Here is a 25,739-nt window from a genome sequence, read left to right on the forward strand (position 1 = left end):
TTTAAATTTATTTATTCACTATACATAAGAACACTTGTAAATTATAAAATGGCTGCAGTTTTATATTTATAGAAAGAAACCTTGAGTTTTATATAAAAAAAAAATTATTTAAATTCTTAGTTATTTAATACTATTATTCATATTTTAAAAGAATTTACCCAATTTTTGTGCAAGTCATAACGAATGATGATTATTTAATTACTATTGATACAGGTAAAATGAATTACTATTATATAGACATTATTTTATTGAATATAATAATTTCAAATGCAATTATTGTTCAAGAGACTAATGAACTATATAAAAATATTGAAAATCAAACTTTTATAACCAATGACGATCTAAATCAACTCATAAGAAAATATCCAGGATTCATTAAGCTATATTTACAAGAAAATAAATACTACACTGGTAGTGATGCATCTCTTTGTCCTCTACCTTATGATGAAACTACATTGTTGGATGATCCTGATGTTAAGAAATTACAATATTTTGACCCGAGAGAATGTGAAAAGCCGTGGACGTGGACGCAACAAAATCAAATTATTGTTCCTGTCCCAAAAGATTTTACCATAAACAAAAAGTTAGGAGAACTAGTTCGTCAAGATAGCGATTTAGAAATTCTTCAGAAGTATACCTATTACCTAAATACTATCGAAAGTGTTGGAATAACTTTAGCCGATAGATTTTGTTTGTTTTTAGTTGAAGCCATTGATAGATTCGATAGTTTCTCTAAAGTTTTAATAATTTTTAAGTGTGCCAATATAAGAGAAGATTATCTAAAAATAAATTTAAACATATATAATTTTATACTGTTATTTAATAGTATGTATGACACATTTAAGCAATACTTCATTTCGACATTACCTCTTGACTGTATTACGAATGTTTTAAAGACATTTCCTACAAATGAAGAATTTAAAGGTGGTGAAGGAATTAGTATTCTAGTGAAATATATAGACCCCTACAGGGCACAATTAATAGAATGCAGAACACTTACAAATTTAAAAAGAAACTATGCTATTCTTTTAAATGATAAGCTGTGGAAATGGGATGTCACTTCAAAGGAAAAACCTAACAACAACAACTTGATAACATTATACTTTAACTGTGTTTTAGAGGGAGCTAGACTTTTTAATGTAGACGGTTTTACTATGATGAGTAAAAGATAATAATTAATTTTTTTTTGTGAAAGTTATCATAAAAATGAAATTTTTTTTGATTCATATTTAAATATTTATTATTAACTGCTGTATCATAATTTAAAATCATTTTTTCTCATAAATTGATACAAATAAATTTGTCAAAATAAAAGCATGTTAATTTTAAACATGAAAAATTTATATAATTGTAAATAGAGATGGGTAATAAGGCTTGCATTAATATAAGGTAATTGTCAAATAAATTTAATGTTAAGTTTTTTTTAAAATGTAGAATATATAAATTTAAAAATTAAGATTTAAGTCTACAGTCCTTGTTTTGTACTTCACATTTATAGGCACTTTTTTAACTTCCGAATAGCATAGAAAATTTTTGGGTCATTATAAAAATGTACTTTTAATATAAAAAAGTATTAGTCGAGGTATAAAGTTGTTGATTAAATATCTTTTGGTAAAAAGAAATAATTATAAGATTTATCGTAATATTTTTTTGTAATAAGCAATATTAAACTTGTGAAAATATTCACTACACTATAAATAATTTATTTCGATTTTGTTTCATATGATTTATTTACCGAGTTTTAAATGATTAACAAATTCTAGGCTCATCCTTTTAGCTTATTGATTTAACTTTTGTAAATGATTACATACATATTTAACTAGCGTATATTAAAAAAAGAAGATTAATCTAAGAAATTATAAGTTAATAACATTTTTTAGCCAATATTTCAGAAGTTATTTACACATTAGTGTACATTATGTGGGTGATATGCTGGTTATATTATTTTTATTGCAACACATTTTTCTGCTAATGAAAATTTTAAACTTATTGATAACAAACAGCAGTAGCAGCTATTTTAAAGTTTTAATAGCATACTGCATAACATCAGTAATAATAGCAATCACGGATAAAATTTGTATTACACGTTGTTTTATTCTTAGTTTGTTATATTGAATAAATTAACTGTACGAAATAATAGTTGTTTTGTTTCCAGTTGCTGGATTATCATAATATATATATTACTATTATTATTTATAATAGCACTGTTATTATCTATTAATCTGCAACTAATAATGAATGAAGGCTGCAAAGACCGACGAGTTATCAGTATAAATATTGAGACATCAATAGCTACTATATTTTAATAGAATAACATTAACAGTTCCCATTGAATAATATACTAAATTATCGTCATTAGCCACTCTACTCCTCCCGTCAATGTATAAAAATATTCAAAACTCCTGAATAATTGTCCTACAAGTTATTGTGGATCAGTAATTTTCTTAATTACAACATTTTTTGACGTTTAAGATAGTTAAATATGATTTTCTTAGTATAAACCACCTAATTAATCGAAAAATAAAAGTAATATTATATAGTGAATAGATGTTCCTTCTAAAATAACCTGATCGAATGTTTAGGTATTTTTAAATGACAGTTGTGTTTACGTCACCAGTTCCCTTTTTACGTCTCTACGTCACCTGTTTTGGTAATTGTGTGTTCGAATATAAGAAGTACTGTGTCTAAATGGACGCGGTACTTCTTATATTCGCGATGGTTAAACATAATTTGTGAATCTGTTTATATTTGTTAGAGAGAGATTAATTTTTACTCACCATTTTGGGTCATGTTTCTAAGTCAGTTTTAAAAAAATTCAACTACTAAAGAATTAGCTGTTAATTTAGCTTCCACATTCGTTTTACAAAAATAGCTATGGCAATTTCTGAAGTAAGCATTTTTCGTACGATTTAGTGATAATGGTATTATATTGATTACTCTTTCCAAATTTTATAAGGCTGTAAAATTTCCCAAAGCATTAGATGGTAGTTTGTGATTGTGATCTTTCTTTAATGTCTGTCTAATGAAAATTTAATAAAATAACTCCAAATTACACTACAATAAAAACACGCTTTTTTAAAAACATATTTTCTATATTTTATTGCTGCTATAACTTTTTTTTAAAAATTTATTTCTAAAAATAATTAAACAGAATATTCTAAAGACAATATTCTTTATTTTGATATGCTTTTTATAAAAATCTAATGAAAAATCTAAGTACAAAAAGAGTTTGAAAGATATCACCCATATATGTTGCTACGACTAACGTTGTAGAACTCAAGATAGAGATGATTCGTTCGCGAATCGCATTGAATGGGTCATAATAGCGAACGAAATGATTCAGATCACCGAACCGTAGTGATCCGGATCCTCCAAATACCTACTTTTTTCCCGTATAAATCACACTGAACCGATTCGATCTCTTACCAAATATCAATTATAACATATTCATATGTCATTTGTTTATACGACACATCCCTAATCCGAATCGCGAATCATACATGCGATTCGCGAATCGAGAACCGTAAAAGAACCAAAACTATGCTGAATGTTCGGTTCAATTGACTCAAAATATCTTTTAGATCGCGAACGGGTCTTTGAACCGAATCATCTAATTGATCTTCGAAAGAATTCGAAAGAATTCGAAAGAATCAGATCACTTAGGTGAACCATAATTCCCATTTCTAACTCAAGATAAATAACGATAAAGTCGTTGAAATTTAATGTGTATCAGTGGCGGCGCAGCGCGCGCTCGATAAAGATTGAATGGGTAGACAACTAATTAATCTACGTGTTAATATTAAAAATAACTAAAGAAGTGGAATTCTATAATTTATATATTTATTTATAATTACACGGGCCGAAACCCTTTTTACAATTAATACATATACATAATTAGGTAATCTAACATTGACTAAACTATATGATATAAATACAAAATTAATTATTTAATACTAAATGGTTTTCTTACCTTAGTAAAGTTATTCCGGTTTTGAAACTTTGCCGGGGAGTCAGTTGCTACAATTAACGTCGTAGAACACAAGATAAATAACGATAGAGGGTTTTTTAACAACAAGTGGCGTTTAGCCGTATAATGTTTTTTTTAGTAATTAAATAGATGGAAAATAGTCATAAAACTAAAGAAGTAAGATGAACAATATATTCAATATATATTTAAAAAAATGGACAGCAATATTGCATAACACAAGCGTAAGGTAAGGTGTAATACGTCGACCACCTGTACCGTGCGGTGCACCAAGATGGCTTATTCAACGTATATTTGCGGCGGGTCGTCGATGGACATGCGGTACTTGCTGGACTATGTAGTCTATGTAGACTATGTCAGTCAAACTACCATATACACATAGTTGGGCAACGGCTGATAAATGTGGCATGAGTTGCGGGACTCCGTGTATGAAGAAGCGACGCAGGATCGTGTCAATGTAAAAAAAATTCTTTTTAACTGAATTTTTAAAATATTCCAGAATGTGTGACAACTTTTAATACATGTCAAATTAAAGCTATTGAAATGTACTACAATATTTAAAAAAAAAACCCTTACACGATTATTCTATAGAAATCAGTGAATAATTTTCAATTGGTAGATTTCAACATTTTTTGATTTAAATTGTCATAACATTTTAAAAAAGGGTGCAACAAAATAATGATTTTTATAAATATCTTTTACTTGGGGAGTTCAAAATAGAAAATTTTGCATACCAAGTTAGCCTTCTTTTCAAATTAACTTTTGTAAATGTTCCGGATATATTTCGAATTTCAAACAAATGTTTATGTAAAACTCATGTTATCCATAATAACTTGAAGAAAATTGTCTCAACACGAAGTCTTATATATTTTAACGGTCCCCGAAGTTAAAAATGTTAATAGATGTTATTTTTATGTAAAAAAAACGCCGTTTATCGTGTTTTTGTTATTTTATAGTTCAATTTTTTTTTCAATTATTTATTTTTATATTACGGTATAGCCATATAGTAGAGGGATAAGTTCCCCTACTTAATCCTCCTTTATAAAAAAAAAAAAAAAAAAATAGATAGAGGTTTATTACTTTTTTTTTGCATTCCTAAAAAGTTTTAAATTAACAGAATTAGACAACTACTACATTATAAAATGTACGATTACCTAAAACTTCCAGTGAGATCCAATACTTTTGGTCTCAATTATAACTGTGTGATAAAGTTAACTCCACGACTTACTAACTTTCTTTTAAAATCCCAACCATATACTCAATCATTTCCATTGTAATGATGGAAATCTGTAGATAGTGTTCAAATGCAGAATGTACTCCCATTTCCTTATTTATATCCTGATTTTATGATGTATAATTGTTATATATGAATAAATATTTATTATAGCAATTAAATATAGCATGAAAGTGATATTAATTAATTAATTATTGTAATTTTTACGGAGAAATTATAAAAAATGATAAAATAGTAATTATTTTTATGGAAAATGTGTATAAAAATTGAAGGGCTTAATCTTCTTCTTTTTCTTGGGTATTAACGGTCACCAGGACCATCCCGTCAAACAATCAATTCTCTAAGTGTAATAATTGTTATAAGTCTAGTAGGTAATTATTAATAAAATAAAGAACACCAACTTTAAATATAACATAAAATATAAATGTATATTACGTGTATAACAAACTGACAACACATGACTAACGCAGGTAATCCGCACGGAGACGATAGAAGGTCAACTAACTCGCATTACCATCCATACGGATGACACAACGGTCGATCACCAGTATAGCAACGATAAGCAGACCCCTCTACTATATAAACTATATATCACATAAGTCTCTCTGTCAGTTGCTATTGTTTTCCAATCTGAAACTCCATTTAAGAATTCTACGTCTCCGTTAACACATCTTCCTATCTTAAACGAGGCCTTTTTTCATGGTTATCAGCCAATACCATGTGTAGTAGTGGTTTTTGAATTCGCCAAGTGCGTCGAGACCACTGTAACCTCCTACTCTGGATTATATTTAATATGTTTGGATAATGAAAGAGTTCCTCTAACTCTTTGTTTTTTCTTATTCTCCATCCATCAATTTCCTCGTCTTTTACTGGACCAAAGATCTTTCTTAGAATTTTCTTCTCCAGAATAATCAATTTATTTTCTTCCATTTTTCTTAATGTCCACGTTTCTGCTTCGTATGTAATTATAGGTAATATGCAATTGAATCTTTATTTCACTTGACAGGGACCCTAGTAATTTAGTGAAAACGTAAAGATATTTGTTTCCCGGCAGAATTCTTGTTACTACTTCCTTTTCAATTTCATTTTTTTCAGTCAATACCTAACCTAGATATTTAAATTGTTTGACTCGATTGAATTCATGGTTACGCACTCTTAAGGAAAGATATATTCTCGTACTATCTCTTCTCCCCACCACCATGTATTCGGTTTTCCCTTCGTTGATATGTAAGCCAACCTTCTTTGCTGCCTTCTCCAAACAGCCGAATAGTGTTAGGCCATCGTGTGATTTATCCATGAGGACCAAATCGTCTGAATTTGCCAATCAATTAATTAATACCATGGAAGACACTTGTAGTGAAACCCCCTCCTGGAATTCGATTATAGTTTTTCTTATAACTTTTTCTAATACTAGATTAAATAGATACTATGTGACATGGAGAGCCAGATTTCACTATTACTAGGTCGGTTTCTCCTACTCTTATTTTAATGAATGCTTCCATAATGCTTGTTTTGACTAGCTTTATTAATTTTTGTAGGAAGTTATTCTCTCTATAAATATTTATTAAGTTTTTGCGATGGATACTGTCGTATGCCTTTTTGAAATAGATAAACAGTACATGTATTTCCTTGTCAAACTCCCATGTTTTTTGGAATAGTTGTCGGAGAATACATATTTGGTCCACTGTAGATCTTCCTGTTTTAAAATCTCCTTGATAATCGCCAATAATTTGCTCAGAATTTGTTTTTATCCTTGACAAATTACAGTTCGCGACAGTTTTATAGGCAACTTTTCAAAGGGTAACTCCGCGATAATTGTTGCATTCTTGTTTATCTCTTTACTTATGAACTGGATATATTAATGCTATTTTCCAATCTTCCGGTAACTATTTGGTTAATCAATTTCCACATAATGAGCGTCATTTCGTCTCCTCTTATTTTCAGGAGTTATGCATGAATTTGTTCCTCGCCTGAGGATTTTTATTTTTTTAAGGTATTTATTTGAAATATTATCTCCTCCAGTGATAGTTCTAGACATTCTAGTTCTTCTCCAGTTTCTAAGTTAAGGCTAAAGACTTCACCAGGTACTTCAAAGTTAAGCAGCTTATCAAAATAATCTTCCTTGTTTTTGGCTAATTATTCTTTCGTGATTATCAATGATCCATCGTCATCCTTTAGGAACCTTTTCCTCTTCTTGTACCGAACTGTAATAATCGTTTATACGTTTGTACATATTTCTAGTTTTATGTGTTTTGTAGTCTACTTCCATGTTATACATTATATTTCGAACATATTTCCGCTTTTCATTTCTTGGGATATTTGTTTTCCGTAAGCAAGTTTTGTACCTTTCGGATAGCTCTTCGTCACTCGTATCGTTTAACCACTTTTGTCTTGCCAACTTTCTTCTTTTCTTCGAAAATTTTGTTGAACCAAGGCTTAGAATTTAGCTTTTTTTGTTCCTAAAGTCTTGTTAGCTGCGTTGTTTATAACATCATTAATTTGTAAGACTTATTTGCACGTCTCCATTGGTCAAACACATTTGAGGTCATATTACACTCAACATGACAACATTGTTAATGTACTAATGTGTTAATGAGCAAAATGTGTCAGAAAAATGGAATAGAATAGAATAATCATATTAAAATAATTTAAAGAGTATTAATTCAATTAAAGTTCATGTTTCAACGAAAACCTCGTCTAATATACGAGTATAGTAAAACTGTACTCTGAAATGTAGAAGACAAAAGTATGTAAGTAAAAAGGAAGAAGAAAGACATCACTTTATATAGTAAATCAGACAGTGACAACCGAGTACTGAGGCTGATGAATGACACAAAACATAAGCCTATGTACTGGAATCGATTGATCACGGTGGCCAGGTTCTTTGCGTTTAAATAGTATTTTGGATGATTGCTAATTATGCAATAAATATTTTTTACTGTCAATTATTTATATTAATTGTTACAATGGTAGTAACATGATAGCATCACACAAGGTTTTAAAATCTTAGTTAAATTTGTTTTATTGGTAGTTTATTAAATTTCAAACTAATATTTTTAGGACCTGTTAATGGATTAGTGTACAAAATGTATATGTAAATAATCTTTGTTACCGTAAAATTCCCTGGCGTCTCTCATTGTAAAATTTTCCCTTCCTTTCTCGTGTGTTTGTCATCTGTTATTGTAAATAGATAATTTTAAGTGTTTTTGTTTTTCTGTTTATCGTTCTTAGCGGCAACTATTGCCTTTGTAATTATTATGAAATGATAAATTGTTTGTCATTACTTTTCTTTCGTTTATATTCGGCAACTAAAGCCATCTGGTTCTTTTTTTTTGATTGTGCAAAATAAATTTACTTTTATATATTTTCTGAATTGTAAATGCAATTAAGTTATTGTAATAATATCACTTTTTAATCAAAACCAAAAGTATTAAATTCTTATTTGTGAACAGAAAAGTGTTGATCTTTTAACAGGATAATCACCATCATCCGACATGTAATTAACCACATTAATGTATAACATTAATAGTTGTTCGTCAAAATAATTAAACATAAAGTTAAAGTATAAACATTTTATGGTCCTTCATTTACGGATTAAAAAAGAAAAATAGTGACCTTATTATATTATTTATGGTTCACTAAAATTACTGTTTAATTTTGGTTTGTTTTCTTATTTTATTTTTGTTCTTTGGTTCTGATTAACAGTTTTTCTTTAAATTACTTTTGTTAAGTGTGAAAATAATTTATTTTAAATCTATATCGGTTGATACTGTAGTTATCTCTTCGTTCTCGTTCCCCGAGATCGTTTATACATCCTTTTCGTCGAACTACAGTGTCATACACATTTATCTTCTCTTTAAAAACAAAAATATAGTTTTATTTATCACTTTGTTTTCATATGTTACCACCCGTTTTTGTTGCGTATGTCGATACAATAGCTCGTATCGTTTGTGTAATAAACCGAGTCACTATATTCGTTCATGGCATGATTGAGTTTAATAATGATAGGTTAAGTGTCGAAAAACGGGCCAAAGTTAAAAATATGTTGACTGAATTGAATAGTATTCTTAAATGTGTCGAAGATGATATTTAATTAATGGAAACTGCAGTTGGTAATAGGACAGCGACGAATGATGTCACTGATTGTACGGCGAGGAATTCATTAATTGGTAGTTTCGACTCGTTGCATTATGATCTCGCTATTTTTGCTGATATAAATTAAATGTCACTGTCATAAAAAAAAGACTTAGTTATGTCGGAAAGTGTCAACTTGACTCAATCAGTAGATGCTACTAACCCTTATTTACACAATCTTCACTATCCAAAACGAAAATTCCCTATCTTCTCTGGTTGAAAAGTGGCAAAACTATGAAAAAATTTTTACGTCAATCTTGTCATGATGGGAAATGACTGTTGGAGAAAAACATAATCCAAAAATAAATGAATTTGTAGACTTTCTATATCATCAAATTAGAACTGCTGATATTCATTCGACATTCATTTCAACAGCACAACTATATAGTCAACAAAAACAAGTTAATAAACAGAATCAATTTTCGAATGTAAAATACCGGTCTCAATCTTCGTCAAAAATACTAGCTACAACAATTGCTCGGTCACTAGGTATTCAATGTATACTCAGTATACTATACTGTATAAGTAATCTGATTTGATTAGGAAGTGTCCTCAATTCACTAATAAAACAGCTCAAGAATGCTTTCAAATAGCAAAATTTCACCATCTTTTTATTAATTGTCTCGGTCTGGGTCATTCTTCTGTGTCATGTTCCTTTAAAAACAAATGTTAGACATGTAAACGGTCTCACCATACACTGCTGCATTTCGGGTCTTCGTCTTCTCCAACCACTAAAGCAACTGGTGAAGAACAAAGTACTTCGTCGTTTGTTGTTAGAGGTCAACCACAGCGAATTATATTATTGTCCACTATACTTTTGGACGTGTTGGCTGCAAATGGTAATCGGCAAACTTTTAGAGCCCTATTAGATAGTGGCTCGCAAGCAAGTTTTATGACTGCACATTATGCCAATTTGTTAATGTTAAAAAAGTGTCCTTCATGTGTTAATATTAGTAAGTTTACAAACCTGACTTTGGCAACTGTTTGGGGAAAATCAAATGTTACAATGGTACCTTGTGGTAGTCAGTCACCATCTGTATGTATAGAAGCTTTGATTGTTGCCCATAAAACAGGAACTACACCACAAACTTCTTTAATACATAGGAATTGGCCACACTTGAAAAACCTATCACTGGCTGATCCATTATACAATGTTCCTGGTTCAATTGATTTTTTACTTGGGGCAGACATCTTATCTGAAACATTTTGATGGGAAAATATCTGGTAAACCAGATCAACCAATTATTATGGAAACTATTTTTGGATGGACTTTAATAGGACCAGTTGAACAGTGTAATAAATTAGAAATTACTTCATTAAATATTACTGTTTCGGAGACCCTGGATACTACTTTAAAAAAGTTCTGGGACTTAGAAGAAATACCATTTACTCGGCATTTAAGTCCTGATGATAAAATGGCTGAACAAATTTATCAAAAGACTACTCGTATCAAAGGTGGACGGTTTATGGTAACTATCCCATTTAAAACTCTTCGACCTTTTTTAGGAGATTCTATATCTATGGCTTTGCGTCGGTTTAAATTTTTAGAAGCTCGATTAAATAACAATCAGACTCTTCGTGATCAATATGTAGACTTCATGAAAGATTATCTAACTACTGGTCATATGGAACTTGTACCTTTAACAGAAATTGCAATTGCGCACACATACTATATTCCTCATCATTGTGTACTTCAACCTGATAGTAAGACAACCAAATTGCGTGTTGTATTTAATGCTTCAGCACTTACAAGTGCTGGCTTGTCACTAAATGAATCTATGTATACTGGTCCTAAGCTTCAACCTGATATACAAGCTATTTTATTACGTGCACGGATTTGGAAATATTTGTTTATCACAAACGTAAAACAGATATACCGACAAATTTTAATACAAACGACTGATCGAGACTACTTAAGAATTTTTTGGCGTTTTTATAAAATGACCCTATTAATGAATATCGATTGTGTACTTTTACGTAAGGGACTTCCGCAACTCCTTTCCAAGCATTACGTACAATTCATGAGTTAGCAAATGTTGATGGCAAGTTATAACCACAGGCAGCTGAAATACTGTTGAATGATACGTTTGTGGATGACATAATTGCTGGAGTCAATTTAGAAAAGGAAGCTTTAGATTATCAAGCACAACTTATAAAATTGTGTTCAACAGTCTGATCTTAAAATACTGGGCTTAAGATGGGATCCAAAAGATGATATTTTTTCATTCATTACTCAAATTTCATCAACTAAGCTGACCAAGAGCTCAATCCTGTCAGACATAACACGAGTTTTTGACCCTTTAAGACTGCTTTCACCAGTAACTTTCTTGATAAAACACATGACACGGCATCGCTCTACGCTCTAGGCTGGCGCTCACCCGTGTCTCTCTCGATATCAGCCATCCAGATATTAATATGACAATCGGTTGTGATCGGTTATCTCTCCGCCTTTGATACCGAGATAAGGCCGCCGCCGAGTATGGATTACGGATATTACGTTCTGTTTCGTTTCCGACATACACCTTAACTGGTTTGCTATTTTGTTTTTTTTTGGTTCTGTTTGGTTTTTACCCATACCTAACCGATTGAATTAACGCTATTTACATATTATTATAATTTATTATAATAATATTTAATTATTTACTTCGATTGCTTTCACTTGTGGCGCTGAATTATATTGCGTGTGGTGCTCGCCGTACATAGGACAAGCTATAACTCGTGTACTTTGGATATGTATTAACTATTATATTCCCCATAAAGAAGAATCGTAACCGGCCGAGAAGTTAAGGTAAGAGGCTTTTAGTCGATTCAGTTTTATTTCTAATTATATTAGATTTTAGTTTTAACTTGGAACGGTGAAGTCTCCCTTACAGATTTTTATTGTTCATATAGTTATTTGAACGAATTTCACTGGTGACAGCAGTGAATTTTTAACTGGGTTATTCACGGTTACGTGTTAGCGGGATTAGATTAAGCCTGGTTTCTGGTAAATTTTTTATAAAAATAAAATTAGAGCAGTTAATCTAATACAATCCGCCGTAAGTATTGTCGTTGAAAAGTGTTGATTACAGTTTGTTATAAAGACCTTATTGATATCGACAAAATGTGAATTTCCAGCCGATAGTTACAGTCTTGCTGTAGATAAAAATAGTATATTTTTGTCTGACCTTGTCAAAGCGGCCGATTTCCAAGGTAACCGCTATTTTTATTGTTCACTCGCTGCTATATCTTAAACGGCGGCCCCATACCATCTCATCGTGCTACTTTATAACAATAATAGCAATAATTATAACACTTGTTTTTCTACAACAGTAACAAATTTGACCTTACATGGAGATATTGTTTATCTTCGTTATTAACGTAGCTACATTTGATTATTAAGGTTTGTTTAAATAAACATAATATTCACGGTCAATATGTCGGGGAAATCATTAGCGCAAATGAATTGCGCTGAATTGCGTCGCGAATGCGCTATTAGACAGCTACCATGCTACGCGACGAAACCCAATATGCTAATTATGCTAGAGGAAGACCTCCGTAGCGAATGGAGGAATCCATCTACCGAAATTTTACCATCTCGTATGCCGCTCGATAGCGAAATTCTGGTCCACGAACCCAGAGTGGGGGTTTTCGACAACTCCACGGACCGTGTAAGCAAAGAAGAAATTGACGCGAACAATTAGTGGTCCGGTGTAGCGCCTTTACCGGAAGAACATCAAGTGAACCTTGTGCTACGCACATCAGACGACGAATCTGATGTTGAACAACCGGGGGAAATTACGCGCGTAAGCGGACAACTAGGCGCGCCATACGTTTAGGAAGTGTACGTTGCTCGCTCGATTGCACACGCAGCAGAACAAGTCAGGGCAATTCGACAGAACATTCGCGACATTTCGAATAACGCGCGGATGGAGGCACGGATGACTGAATAAGAGAGGTCGCTGTCGCGTATTGATAATGGAACAGCGACTAATTTCAAATATTCTAGAGCAAATCAGTCGAAATATGCCACCGTCCCCACATGTTGCTGTACAGCCAACTATTCGACAAGTTAACTTTGAACGAAATGATAATCGACGATCGGACGCGCATCGCATTACATTCGGTCCACCGGGAGCGACGTATCCGACGCAACACTTCACGAGCGCCTCGCGGACATCGAAGCGCAAGAAGCTCGCAACCTGAGACGGTCGTACGGACAAGCGTCACGCGCATCGCTACTACGGATGTGTAGCATGGGTTGGCAAGACGAATATATTCCGCGCACTCATACATATGAGAACGAACCGGACAATTTTTTGTTGACGCGCCAACCACGGGAGGGCCAATTCAACAAAACCGACGGTCGTCGGTCTTTTAATGATTTATTGCCTACCCGCAGCTCGCGGTCTGTATTGGTACCTTACCACGACCTGCGCACCGTACGCGCCTGCTTACCCGAATATTACGGAAGAAACGAAGAGGACCCACGGGAGTTTCTAGATAGAGCGGAGGATCTACTGTCAGGGCAGTATACACCTAACCGCGTGGGTGAACATCGTCGTCCCGTTTTTGAATGACAGGGCAGGTGATTGGTGGCGAGCCATAAAATTAAATTATATGCCATGGACGGAATGTAGGTCCGAATTACTCGAGGAGTTCGACAATATCGACATCAGGACTGCGCTCGAGACGGACTTAAGAACGACGCGACAGGGCCCCCGACAAACGTTAACCGAGTTTATTATTCATAAACAACGTTTAACCGCGCGAGTACGTTGTGGCTTACCGGAGCAACAACTTGTATGACAGTTAACGGGGCTTTTACGGGACGATTACCGCGCTATGATACAGTTAATGCACCCAGCGTCTTTCGACGATCTACGTGAGATAGCGCACGACGTACATAAGACTGCGGCTCCTCGGTACGTTCCGCTAGCGTTCCGACAGCCAGCCGAACTGCCTTCGCGGCATACCACGCAACCAGCGGCCCGACAGCGAGCGGGTTATGCGAACGCGGACGCACCGCCAACCCCGTGCCGATATTGCAGCGAGCGACACTGGCACCGCCAGTGCCCAAACAGACCATCGGTATCGGGAAACGGCAATCGGCTAGGAGGGAATTAGTCCACCCCGCCATCCTACAACAGATCCAAACAGGGCACAGAAATTTAAACGACGTTTCATTTAAAACGCACCTTGCCGCTACGTAAAATTTATCCGGTGAAAACATATTACACATTACGACCGTCGCGCAGAATACCGAATCAAACGGCCCTTACGATTTACATACCGCCAACGATATAGGCACTTTTCGGCACCACACCCCTATTGTCGGAATGGAGGGTACGCCGCGGTAAATTCGGATGTAAACAGGGTATCGGAGTTCGCACACACTGCCGACACAAACGACCAAAGTGCGAGTCAGGTGTTTGAAATTTTTTCGGGCACAGTGGGGAGGGGGTGTCAGTCGATCCATCAAGTCCACTAATGGCAGTTAACGCTGTCAGTGGGCAAACAGACGTCGCGGTTAAGAACCAGCTACTCCCCGTTCGAATCATAAACCACCCGAGTAATGGCCAACGAAAATGTCCGCGTAGAATTACTACTCCAGCAGTCGAGTTAGAATTCGAAACTGGTTTCGTCACAGCTTTACTCGACTCACAGGCGCATAAAACGTATGTAAAACCGGTAATTGCTTATAAATACGGAACTGTTTATAAAGGACAGGCTGACGCGGTTAGACTAGTGGGCGGACACACGGCAATGACGAACGTTACTGCCAAAATCGCGGATTTAGAAGTGCGTTTTTCAGCGGTTATTTTAGACGACCTCTATTGCGACGTATTACTGGGCCATGATTTTCTGATTGATCAGAAAGTCGCCTGGAACTACTCAGCAGGAACAATACACTTAGGCACTAAGAAACGTACAACCGCTTGTTGGAAATCAGGCGCTCGACACACGATCCGCAAACTAGATCTGACGCAGTTAGATATAACCGGCGACCCACAAACGCGCGCGTTATTAACATAGGCAATATGTAATTACGCAGCGGTTTTTAACGACACGGTGGGTCGCACAAAATTGATCGAGCACGATATTCTATTGAAAGACTCCTATCGCACTAAAACCGTAACACTAACCCCTGCACAAGTAGGAGATTATTGACGATATGATAAATGACATAGAGGCGCAAGGGCTAATAGAACCCAGTGTATCGCCGTGCTGGCCAAAAAGAAGGACGGGACTTAAAATGTACACGATTCTTGACTTAAAATCGGGTTATTGGCAATGCTCCTTAAATCAAATAGCCCGTAAGTTTACAGTATTTAGAACAAGAAGGGACTTGTTTCAACTTCGTGTACTACCGTTTGGACTCAAAAATTCGCCTATGACGTTTGTATGACTTATGAATGAAATACTTAGAGGATATCTAGATGATTTTGTATAAGTTTACTTGGACGACATAATTATTTATTCAAGTAGTTTAGAAAAGCATTTGGAACATTTAGGCAAAGTTCTAGAACGATTAGAACGACACGGACTGACATGTCACACAAAAAAGTGTAAAATAGGTTTTTCCAAAATTTCCTTTTTGGGCAATATTGTATACGGTGAGGGCATAGACAAGCAGCCCGAAAAACTTGAGTCTATCCGCGTCCTATCGGTCCCATAGAACATCAGGGATCTACGTATATGTCTCGGCATATTTAATTGGTATTGTCAATTCGTCGACAACTACGCCAAAACAATAGCACCGCTGACAAACCTACTAAAAAGTAGGACGAAATGGTTGTGGACGGAAGACCATCAAAGAACTTTTGAACAGGTAAAAAAGGCCCTGTTTGAGTCCCCACGACTGAGTCTTCCCGATTACGCGAAAACTTTCTGCCTTCAAACCGATGCAAGTGAAATGGGCGTAAACGCAATACTCTTTCAGCACGGAGATGAACCGGGTGAGAGAAGAATCATATCCTACGCCAATAAGAAACTATCGGAAACGCAGAGACGTTATGCCGCCTTAGAGCGAGAATGCTTAGCAATTATATGAGCGACTGATAAATTTCGCCCGTACTTACAGTATTCTCCTTTCAAATTATTTACGGATAATTCCGCGTTGACTTGGCTACACAGAGCAAGGGACAACAATTCTAAATTAACTAGGTGAACACTACATCTAGGGAATTTGAATTTTACAACGACACATGTACCCGGGAAGCACAACGAAGGACTGGACATATTGTCACGTTATACGACCACAGGGCCCCTCGTTGACAAAGAGTTACTCGAAAATTTAGGTCTCTCCAGATGTTTAAACTTGATGACATAAATTTAAATGTGTCTAGAAAATATATTTGGTTTACAAATATATTGTATGCTAGAAGTAATTTTTAGGGAATGTTAAATTAAAGATTCGAATGAAACTTATATAGACAATACTAGTAAGAATAAGCTAATTATATTTAATTTACAAGTAGCACTAATTTTCTAATATTCTGCTTCTGAATAGATAGGGCCTCAGAATAACAATAGAATTTTGAAAATAAATCAAAATAATAATGTATGTAAAAGTTAAAATTATATTAAATTTTAATACAAATTTGTTTAGTTTCATGATTAAATCATGAAATTTATCAATATTAAAAAAAGTGCTCATTAAAAAATTCTTATTTATTTAACCTAAGAAATATTTTACTCTTTTATAGTTCTTCATTTTTATAAAAATTCAAAAAAACTAAGTTTAACTACTCGTCTTTATTTTAAAGTTTATATTATTAACCTATAAGATTTTTATATAAAGTTTAGTATTATAAGAATATAGTCGTAACACAGTAAAATGAAACGAATAAAAAGAGAGTAGGATGATGATATGTGAGGAGGTGGTGCCTGCTACCTAGGTATTCACGTGCGTGTTGTCGNTGCCTGCTGTCTAGGTATTCACGTGCGTGTTGTCGTACAGCAGTCACCGTGCTCGGCTGACACTCCGGGTTAGCTGTGGGTGTCGAAAGGCTGTTGTTATAGGAAGGGAGAATAAGAGTAACACCTAGGTATGAGGTGCAGACGAAGTGCAAGACACAAATACTTTGGGTATAGGAGAGGATAATGAAGTACGAGGTGCAGACGAAGTGCAAGACACAAGTACTTCAAAGATAGAACGGGGTAGCCGAGTATAAGGTGCAGATGAAGTGCAAGACACAAATACTAAGCGTACTAGGTGAGGAAAAATAACAGAGTACGAGGTGCAGACGAAGTGTAAGATACAAGTACTCTGAAATGTGGAGGAAAAGAGTATATAGGTTTGAAAAGGAATAAACAAAGACTTTACTTTAAACAGTAAGCCGGACAGCGACAACCGAGTACTGAGACTGATGAATGACACAAGGCACTGGAGTCGACTGACGACGATGGTCAGGTCTATTGGGTTTTTATAATAATTAGAACTATTGCCAAATCGGCAATAAATATTATTTGTTAATTCATCAGTCTCAGGCAGCGGATTTGCTGTCTGTATTTTATTAAAATAATTCTCACGATTATGAAAACGTGACACCATCACAATACCTAAATTATTTTTAAAATGTTATATTTTTAAATTTGTAATTTTTATATTATTAAATTTAAGAAATATAATTATCTAAAATACATATTGTATGTCATTTGTACATTAAAAACATATTAAATATATAGTTTTACACGTTAACTTATTCATGTATTTGTGTAAAAAATTGAAGAAATTAAAACTTAAAAATATCACATTAATTTCAATGAGATTATAATTGATGTTTAACAAACGATCGAACACCTGTAAGTTTAATATTATTATTTTTTTTATTTAGAATAAATATATCCTAGAGCTTTAAAGTCTTAAAAAATATCTACTTTTAATACACACATATATATATATATATAGGTATTATAATACATTTTTCAAATTAAATAATTTTATTTAATATAACTATTTATTCTAGTTAATAATTCAATAATGAGAGAGTAATTATGTTATTAATAATTCAACTACAATAATTAAAAAAAAATTTTTTAAATTTATTTGTTCACTATACAAAAGAACACTTGTAAATTATGAAATCATTGTAGTTTTATATTTATAGAAAAAAACCTTGAGTTTTATAAAAAAGAAATTTTATTCTTGGTTATTCAATACTATTATTAATATTTTAAATAAATTTACCCAATTTTTGTGCAAAAAGTCATAACGAATGATGATTATTTTAATTCGATTGATACAAGTAAAATGAATTATTATAGAAATATTCACATTATTTTGTTGAATATAATAATTTCAAATGCAATTATTGTTCAAGAGACTAATGAACTATATAAAAATATTGAAAATCAAACTTTTGTAACCAATGACGATCTAAATCAACTCATAAGAGAATATCCAGGATTCATTAAGCTAACTTTACAAGAAAATAAATACTACACTGGTTGTGATGCGTCTCTTTGTCCTCTACCTTATGATGAAAATACACTGTTGGATGATCCTGATGTTAAGAAATTACAATATTTCGACCCGAGACAATGTGAAAAGCCGTGGACGTGGACGCAACAAAATCAAATTCTAGTTCCTGTTCCAAAAAATGATACCACTAAAATAAAGTTAGGAGAACTAGTTCGTCGAGATAGCGATTTAGAAATTATTCAGAAGTATACCTATTACCTAAATACTATGGAAAGTGTTGGTATAACTTTAGTCGATAGATTTTGTTTGTTTTTAGTAGAAGCTGTTGATAGATTCGATAATTTCTCTAATATTACAATAGTTTTAAATTCTTTCGAAATAAAATTAGAACATCAAAAAGTAAATTTAAACATATATAACTTTAAAAAGATATTTAAACGTATGTATGGTATATTTAAGCAATACTTCATTTCTACATTACCTCTTGACTGTGTTACTAATGTTCTAGAGAAGATTACTCCAAATGAAGAATATAAAAGTTACTATGGGTTACTAATACTAAAGAATAATATAGACCCCTACAGAGCACAATTATTAGAATGCAGAACACTTACAAATTTAAAAAGAAACTATGCTATTTTTATAAATGATAATTTTTGGAAATGGGATGTACTTTCAAAGGAAAAACCTAGCAACGACAACTTAATATCATTGTTCCATAACTGTATTGTAATGGGAGCTAGACTTTTTAATGTGGATGAAAAATTTGTAGTCTTAGAAAATATAATAAAAAATAAATAACTGTATTTTTTATGAAAATTATATTAAATATTACATTGATCCTTTACATTATGTTATCATATAAATTAAATTAAAAATTTTAATAATTCATTTCATGAAGATAGGTAATAGGTTATCATTAATTTTTATAAATATCAAATAAATGTATTGTTAAGTAAAATTAAAACTATATTAAAAATATTATTAAAAATATTATTAATTAAAAAAACTAAAAAATATTAAAAATATTCAACTCATCATTTATTATACAAATGTATTGTTTTTAAGTCTTTTTTTTATAAATTTAAAATATATAAGCTCAAAAACAATTGAATCGGTGAGTGGAAGAACAGTACTAGTCCAAAATTGTGAAACAGTGTTTCTATAATCATTTATTTATCTCTATGGTTATCGTTATTGTTGTGGTGTGAATGTGTGCTTACATTATTAATTTTTTGCAATATTAATAATATTTTTTTATGAGTACATATTTTGTTTTGTTTTTTTGTTTAAACATTTTTGTGAAATAAAAATGACTTACTCTGACACTACGTCAGATGAAGAAAATGAAACACCAAAGATAGGAAAGAAACGCTAAGTTTATCCTCAAACATGGAAACGTCAAAAAATTAAGATTGCTCGTCAAAATGGAGCTTCTTATACTTCAGTATCAGGTAATCTAATTACTTCTAAAATGACTGGTCCTAATTGTGTTTGCAGACGCAAATGTATGAATACGTTTTCCAATGACGAAAAAAAAAAATAATTCATAATTTATATGATGGAAAACCGAAAAATGAATTTGATACTTTTTTACTCGGGTTGATCGAAACAAAATCTGTGATTAGATGCCGCCAAAGGTCTGAGATTGGTGGAGCAAAAGCAAAACCAAGGGCGAGTAATTTTGCGTACTTTGTCAAAAAGAACGAATTACGCACATCTGTTTGCAAACAGGCTTTTATGAGCTTGCATGCTATATCACATATTCAAGTGCAAAGATTAACAAGTATTTTGTTATCTGGTATATCGCCTTAAGATGGACGTGGAAAGCATAACAATCGACCGTCCAAGATAAAAGACGAATTCATTGTAAAGATTAAGGAACACATTGTATCATTTCCGTTGGAAACGTCTCATTATTCTTCTAAACCTTTACGGTATTTGCCTTGTACCTTAAATACTAAGGAAATGCACAGATTGTATATTAAAAAGCACCCAGATCTTGAAAATAAAATAAAATATGAGTACTACCTAAAGTTTTTTCAAGAAAATTATAACTTCAGCTTTCGTCGACCTTAAGTGGACGTATGTTCAGAGTGTGAGAACTTGGGATCAAGAATCCGTGATAAAAACTTAAATGATAATGCAAAGAGAGGAGCAGCAGCCCAGTATTTAATCCACAAAAAACGTGCCAATAAGTTGTATAATAAACTTAAAGAAGTTGAGAATCTATGTAAGGAAAATCCTAGTGTGGTAGCAATATGTTTCGATGTTATGCAAAACCTTCCTTTACCTAATATACCTGTTCAAGAGGTATTTTATTATCGTCAACTGTGGGTAAATACCTTTGAAATTCATGGTTTAAAAGAAAATACAGGCCACTGTTACGTGTATAACGAAGGGCAAGCAAGAAAAAGCAAAAATGAAGTTAAAAAAGCTTAAGTTACTAAACAATAAAGTGTTACTATTATGTTTTAACTATTCCTACTATTTTATTTTAATGATAATGGTAGAATTGTTTCCGAAATACTTATCCTCGATTTTTTTGTGGTTTTTTGAGTTCAATATTATAAATATAACTTTAATTTTAAATAATTAGCCACAAGTGTAGACTTATATGGTTTGATCAAGTTTTGAGAAGGGATTAATCGGAAGCTGTAAGAACAGTTATAGAAATGAATGTTAAAGGAAGAAGAGGTAGAGAAGACCAAAAAAGAGATGGAGGGATATAAGTGAATGTTATTTGAGAACTGCTGATATGAGCGTTGATGATATGGGAGATCGTGTCAAGTTGAAGTTTAAGATAAGGAATACCTCAAGTAGTTGGGATTAAGACGAGGAAAAAAATAAAGCTACAAGACCGACAAGTTATCAGTATAAATATTGACACATCAATAGTTACTATATTTTAATAGAATAGCATTAACAGTTCCTATTGAATAATTTACTAAAATATCGTCACTAGCCACTCTACTCCACTCGTCAATGTATAAAAATATTCAAAACTCCTAAATAATTGACTTACAAGTTATTGTGGATCAGTAATTTTCTTAATTACAACACTTTTTGACGTTTAAGATAGTTAAATATGATTCTCTTAGTATAAACCACCTAATTAATCGAAAAATAAAAGTAATATTAAATAGTGAATAAATATTCCTTCTATAATAACCTGATCGCATGTTTAGGTATTTTTAAATGATAGTTGTGTTTACGTCACCAGTTCCCTTTTTACGTCTCTACGTCAACTGTTTCGGTAATTATGTGTTCGAATATAAGAAGTACTGTGTCTAAATGGACGCGGTACTTCTTATATTCGCGATAGTTTAACATAATTTGCGAATCTGTTTATATTTGTTAGAGAGCGATTATTTTTTGCTCACTATTTTGAGTTTTTATTAGGTACTGTAAGATACTAAAAAAAAATACTTTATGATCGTTAAATTAAGAGAATATTGCACTTAAAGAAGCCAATTAAAAAATGTATAATTTTATTTTGATTTATTGAGTGGTTTATGATAAATTAATCGCTCTGTATTCCGTCTTTAAATTTAAAAATATTTATACTCTACAAAAATAAATAGTACTCGATCAAAGAATAATCATGAAAAATTTTCTAAATAATTTTTAATTTAACAAAAATTTAGATATCATTGATAAACCAAATACTCTGTAAAAATAAAGTAATGTTAATGATTATGGGTTGATCTGACAAATATTTTTATTATTCACATACATACTTATATTGTTATTTGTATAATTTTTACAACTGTAAAAAAATATATCGACTTACATACTTTTGTTATTTTTGATAAGAAAATAATTCTGATACAAATAATGAAATATATTACTTTGATAATTGTTTATCATAACATCGTTGTGTACTTATTGTTTATTTTTTGACGAAGCATAAACGATTGTCAAATTTAATATTGTCATTATTATATAAAATAAAAACAGTATTCTTTCAATTAAAATAGTAATTATATCCCATAAGGTGACTGGTTTGTCTGTAGATTCTCCATCCACTTTATTTACAAATTCGGTATAACTCTGATTTAATGATGTCTCTAACTTTGGAAGGATAAATATCTTACTGACTATGGGTGTCGTTATAAATCTCATGATTCCCAGAGGAGGATGTCCATTTAATGTATGATTACGTAATGCTATGAAAAATGATGAAATCAAAACATCTACTGCAATCAGTAACAAGAGCTTTAGGTAACCTTGAACTGAAAAAAATATTTAGTATTAATGTGATATATTAATATAATGTTGATATCGACATAAAACAAATTAATTTTATTAAAAAATAAACCGTAGCACAGTGGTGTCATGGCACAGTGTGGACGTCGCATAGTTGGGACAAGAAAAAAATGATATCTGACAGTGACTAAAATCATTATCATAAGAAACGCTTCGATGCAAATCTGTAGATAATGTTTAATTTTAAGAAATTGGTGGATTATATCAAAATCAAAATGAATTCCTATTTCCTTTTTTATTTCCGATTTGTAGTTTTTTTATTTAAAAGTATAATATAAGAATAAATAATTATTATAGTATTTAAATATAGCATGAGATTGATATTTTATAATTTAGTATTGTAATTTTTTCGGAGAATTTATAAAAAATTATTAAGTAGTTAATACTTTTATAGCAAACTTGTATAAAAATTAAAAGGTTTATTACAAAACTTTTCCGAAGATAATTTTTTGTAAATTATGAATAAAGATCTACAAGGATTTTTTATCAGAATCAAAAATATACATTGCTTCATCAATTTTTCGCGCTTATTTCAAATCTGCTTTTAGTTTTTTTCTATCACTCCTAATTTTTGATAATATCACAAAAAAACAAGATATCGTATGAAGGTGTGTATATAAATTATTAAAAAAAAAAATTTTATTGATTAATACATTTTTTAAAACATTTTAGAAATATACAGTTAAACATATAAAATCGAGAATTTTAACACAAAAATTACATAATATTGAATATTGTAGCCATTTTTACCATGAATATAATGTAATATTCCAAGTTTTAATTTCATATTACATATTATTTAGTTTAAGATAAATATAAAAGTGTCAATATTTTCGAAACCCTTTAAAAAATAAGTTGAAAAAGTCAATTTTTTGTAAAAAAGAGATTCAGCAAAAACTAGTGTGCATTTTGGTATATTTTTTGACCACTGCATACATCCTATCTTCAGATATAGCCAAAATGTACAGATTTCATATTTATCAACTGGCTGTCTTCATCAATCGACGACGAGGCTGCTGATTATCCTTTAGCTTATGGAACAATTAAAAAAGATTTTTACGTAAATGACTTTTTAAGGTGGTGCGTCTACAAAAGAAGATGCACTACTATTACGTAATCAATTAATATATATAACGCTTAGATGTGGTTTTGACTTACGTAAGTGGATTTTCAATGATCCTGATCTTGTTAAAGACATAGCATGTAATTATCAAATTGATATATTAACTTTAGATTTAGAAAATAATATAAACAAAATACTAGGATTATTATGAAATCCCGTGGATGACATTTATCAATACAATGTAAGTAATATTAATCAGAATGTTCAATATGTTACTAAACGCAAAATGTTATCACAAATAGCTTCTATTTATGATCCATTAGGTCTTATTGGACCCGTTATAATATTATATAAATTACAAATGCAATATTTATGGACACTGAAAATTAATTGAGACTCTCAATCTCTCAATATACTTTATTGAAAAAAATATTCCTTCGATAATGTAATAACTGTTTCAAAGGTTTTAAAATCAGAGTTAATAATTTGCTATTAGCCTCAATCAGATTAAATTAAAATAAATTTGAGTGGATGACGTCCACAAGGACTAAAAATATTAAGACATTTAAAATAATAATGGATTGTAGTAAAATTAAATATAGAGTTTCATAATTATATATTTTAAGAATTTTATATCATTCTAAAATAAAAACAAAGTTTATGTTAATAAAAAAAACCCAGTTGTAAGTAAAAACTTAAATGAATCATTTGACGTATCGTTGAAAANGTAATAACTTAAACTAATCATTAACTTAAATATCATAAACTTAAATGAATCATTTGACGTATCGTTGAAAAAAGTAGGTCTAGTGAGGGTTGGCAAAATAAATCGTAGCCACAAAAAGAACCACATAGTAAAATAATATTAACATGAATATCAATTTCTTCTCACGAGGGGAGACTATAGTGATAAGATANCTTCTCACGAGGGGAGACTATAGTGATAAGATCCTTTATATTTATTGAAATTATTGAATCTAAATGAGATAAATATCAAATGATTTGAAAATTCTATTTTAACTCAAAAAAAAAATGCAAAATTTTAGAAGTCACAGACGGGGATTTGAACATCTTACCCTAGGTGTGAAAGATCAAGATGTTACCCATTCGGCAACTATTCATGCTTTTTGTTGCATGATAAAATTGGCTATTTAAGCTAACTCAAATTTAAAAATTACTTTTTCGACTATAAAAAAGTAAAAAAATTTTAATAAGTATAATTTCATATGTCTTATGAACTTTATTCTATGTCAATGATATTATATAATATTCATGAAAGTCAGTTTATTCCCCTAATAAGATATTTTAAAATAAAATAAAATACAAAACCCAGAATTTTAATAAAAAAATAGCATATTTTTGAATACGGTAGTCTTTTGCGCATAGAAGATAGGTCGTCGGGACAAATTTTTTTTTTCCATTTAGTAGTACATAAAATAAGGTTTAATTTGATTTATGTTTAAAGTTGAAAAAGTTAGTTTTTGCAAAAAAGTTGCAATTTTAAATCCCCCCCAATGAGCAGGCTAAGTGTTAAATTTTCAAAAAAATTATATCAAATGAAAGAAAATTATCTAAGGTTTTAGTTTATAAAAAAATTATGTTGATTTGTTGATTTTTGAAAAAGTTATGGAAGTTTTAAGAAAAAAAA

The 25,739-nt window shown here is 31.6% G+C and overlaps 2 protein-coding genes across 7 annotated transcripts in view; one reads left to right on the forward strand and one right to left on the reverse strand.

Annotated features, from left to right (window-relative positions):
* The first annotated feature begins 148 nt into the window (after positions 1–148).
* Positions 149–25,739, forward strand: part of LOC126901990 (uncharacterized) — a 137,373-nt gene continuing 111,782 nt past the window's right edge. For 4 of the 5 annotated variants that reach the window (XM_050679001.1, XM_050679003.1, XM_050678998.1 and 1 more), the window contains exon 1: positions 149–637. In XM_050679001.1, the coding sequence (XP_050534958.1) occupies positions 219–637 (419 nt within the window). In that variant the 5' untranslated portion in view covers positions 149–218. The remainder of the gene's footprint in view (positions 638–25,739) is intronic. The other variant, XM_050678996.1, reaches the window with a different exon arrangement.
* The window catches only part of LOC126901988 (acetylcholine receptor subunit alpha), a 10,188-nt gene continuing 6,912 nt past the window's right edge, over positions 22,464–25,739 (reverse strand). The window contains exon 10 of one of the 2 annotated variants that reach the window (XM_050678991.1): positions 22,464–22,994. In XM_050678991.1, the coding sequence (XP_050534948.1) occupies positions 22,645–22,994 (350 nt within the window). In that variant the 3' untranslated portion in view covers positions 22,464–22,644. Of the gene's footprint in view, positions 22,995–23,802; positions 24,060–25,739 lie in introns of those variants that run through there. The other variant, XM_050678992.1, reaches the window with a different exon arrangement.

This window comes from Daktulosphaira vitifoliae, unplaced genomic scaffold (assembly GCF_025091365.1).
Source record: "Daktulosphaira vitifoliae isolate Bord-2020 unplaced genomic scaffold, ASM2509136v1 Scaffold_3, whole genome shotgun sequence".
Classification (NCBI taxonomy): domain Eukaryota; kingdom Metazoa; phylum Arthropoda; class Insecta; order Hemiptera; family Phylloxeridae; genus Daktulosphaira; species Daktulosphaira vitifoliae.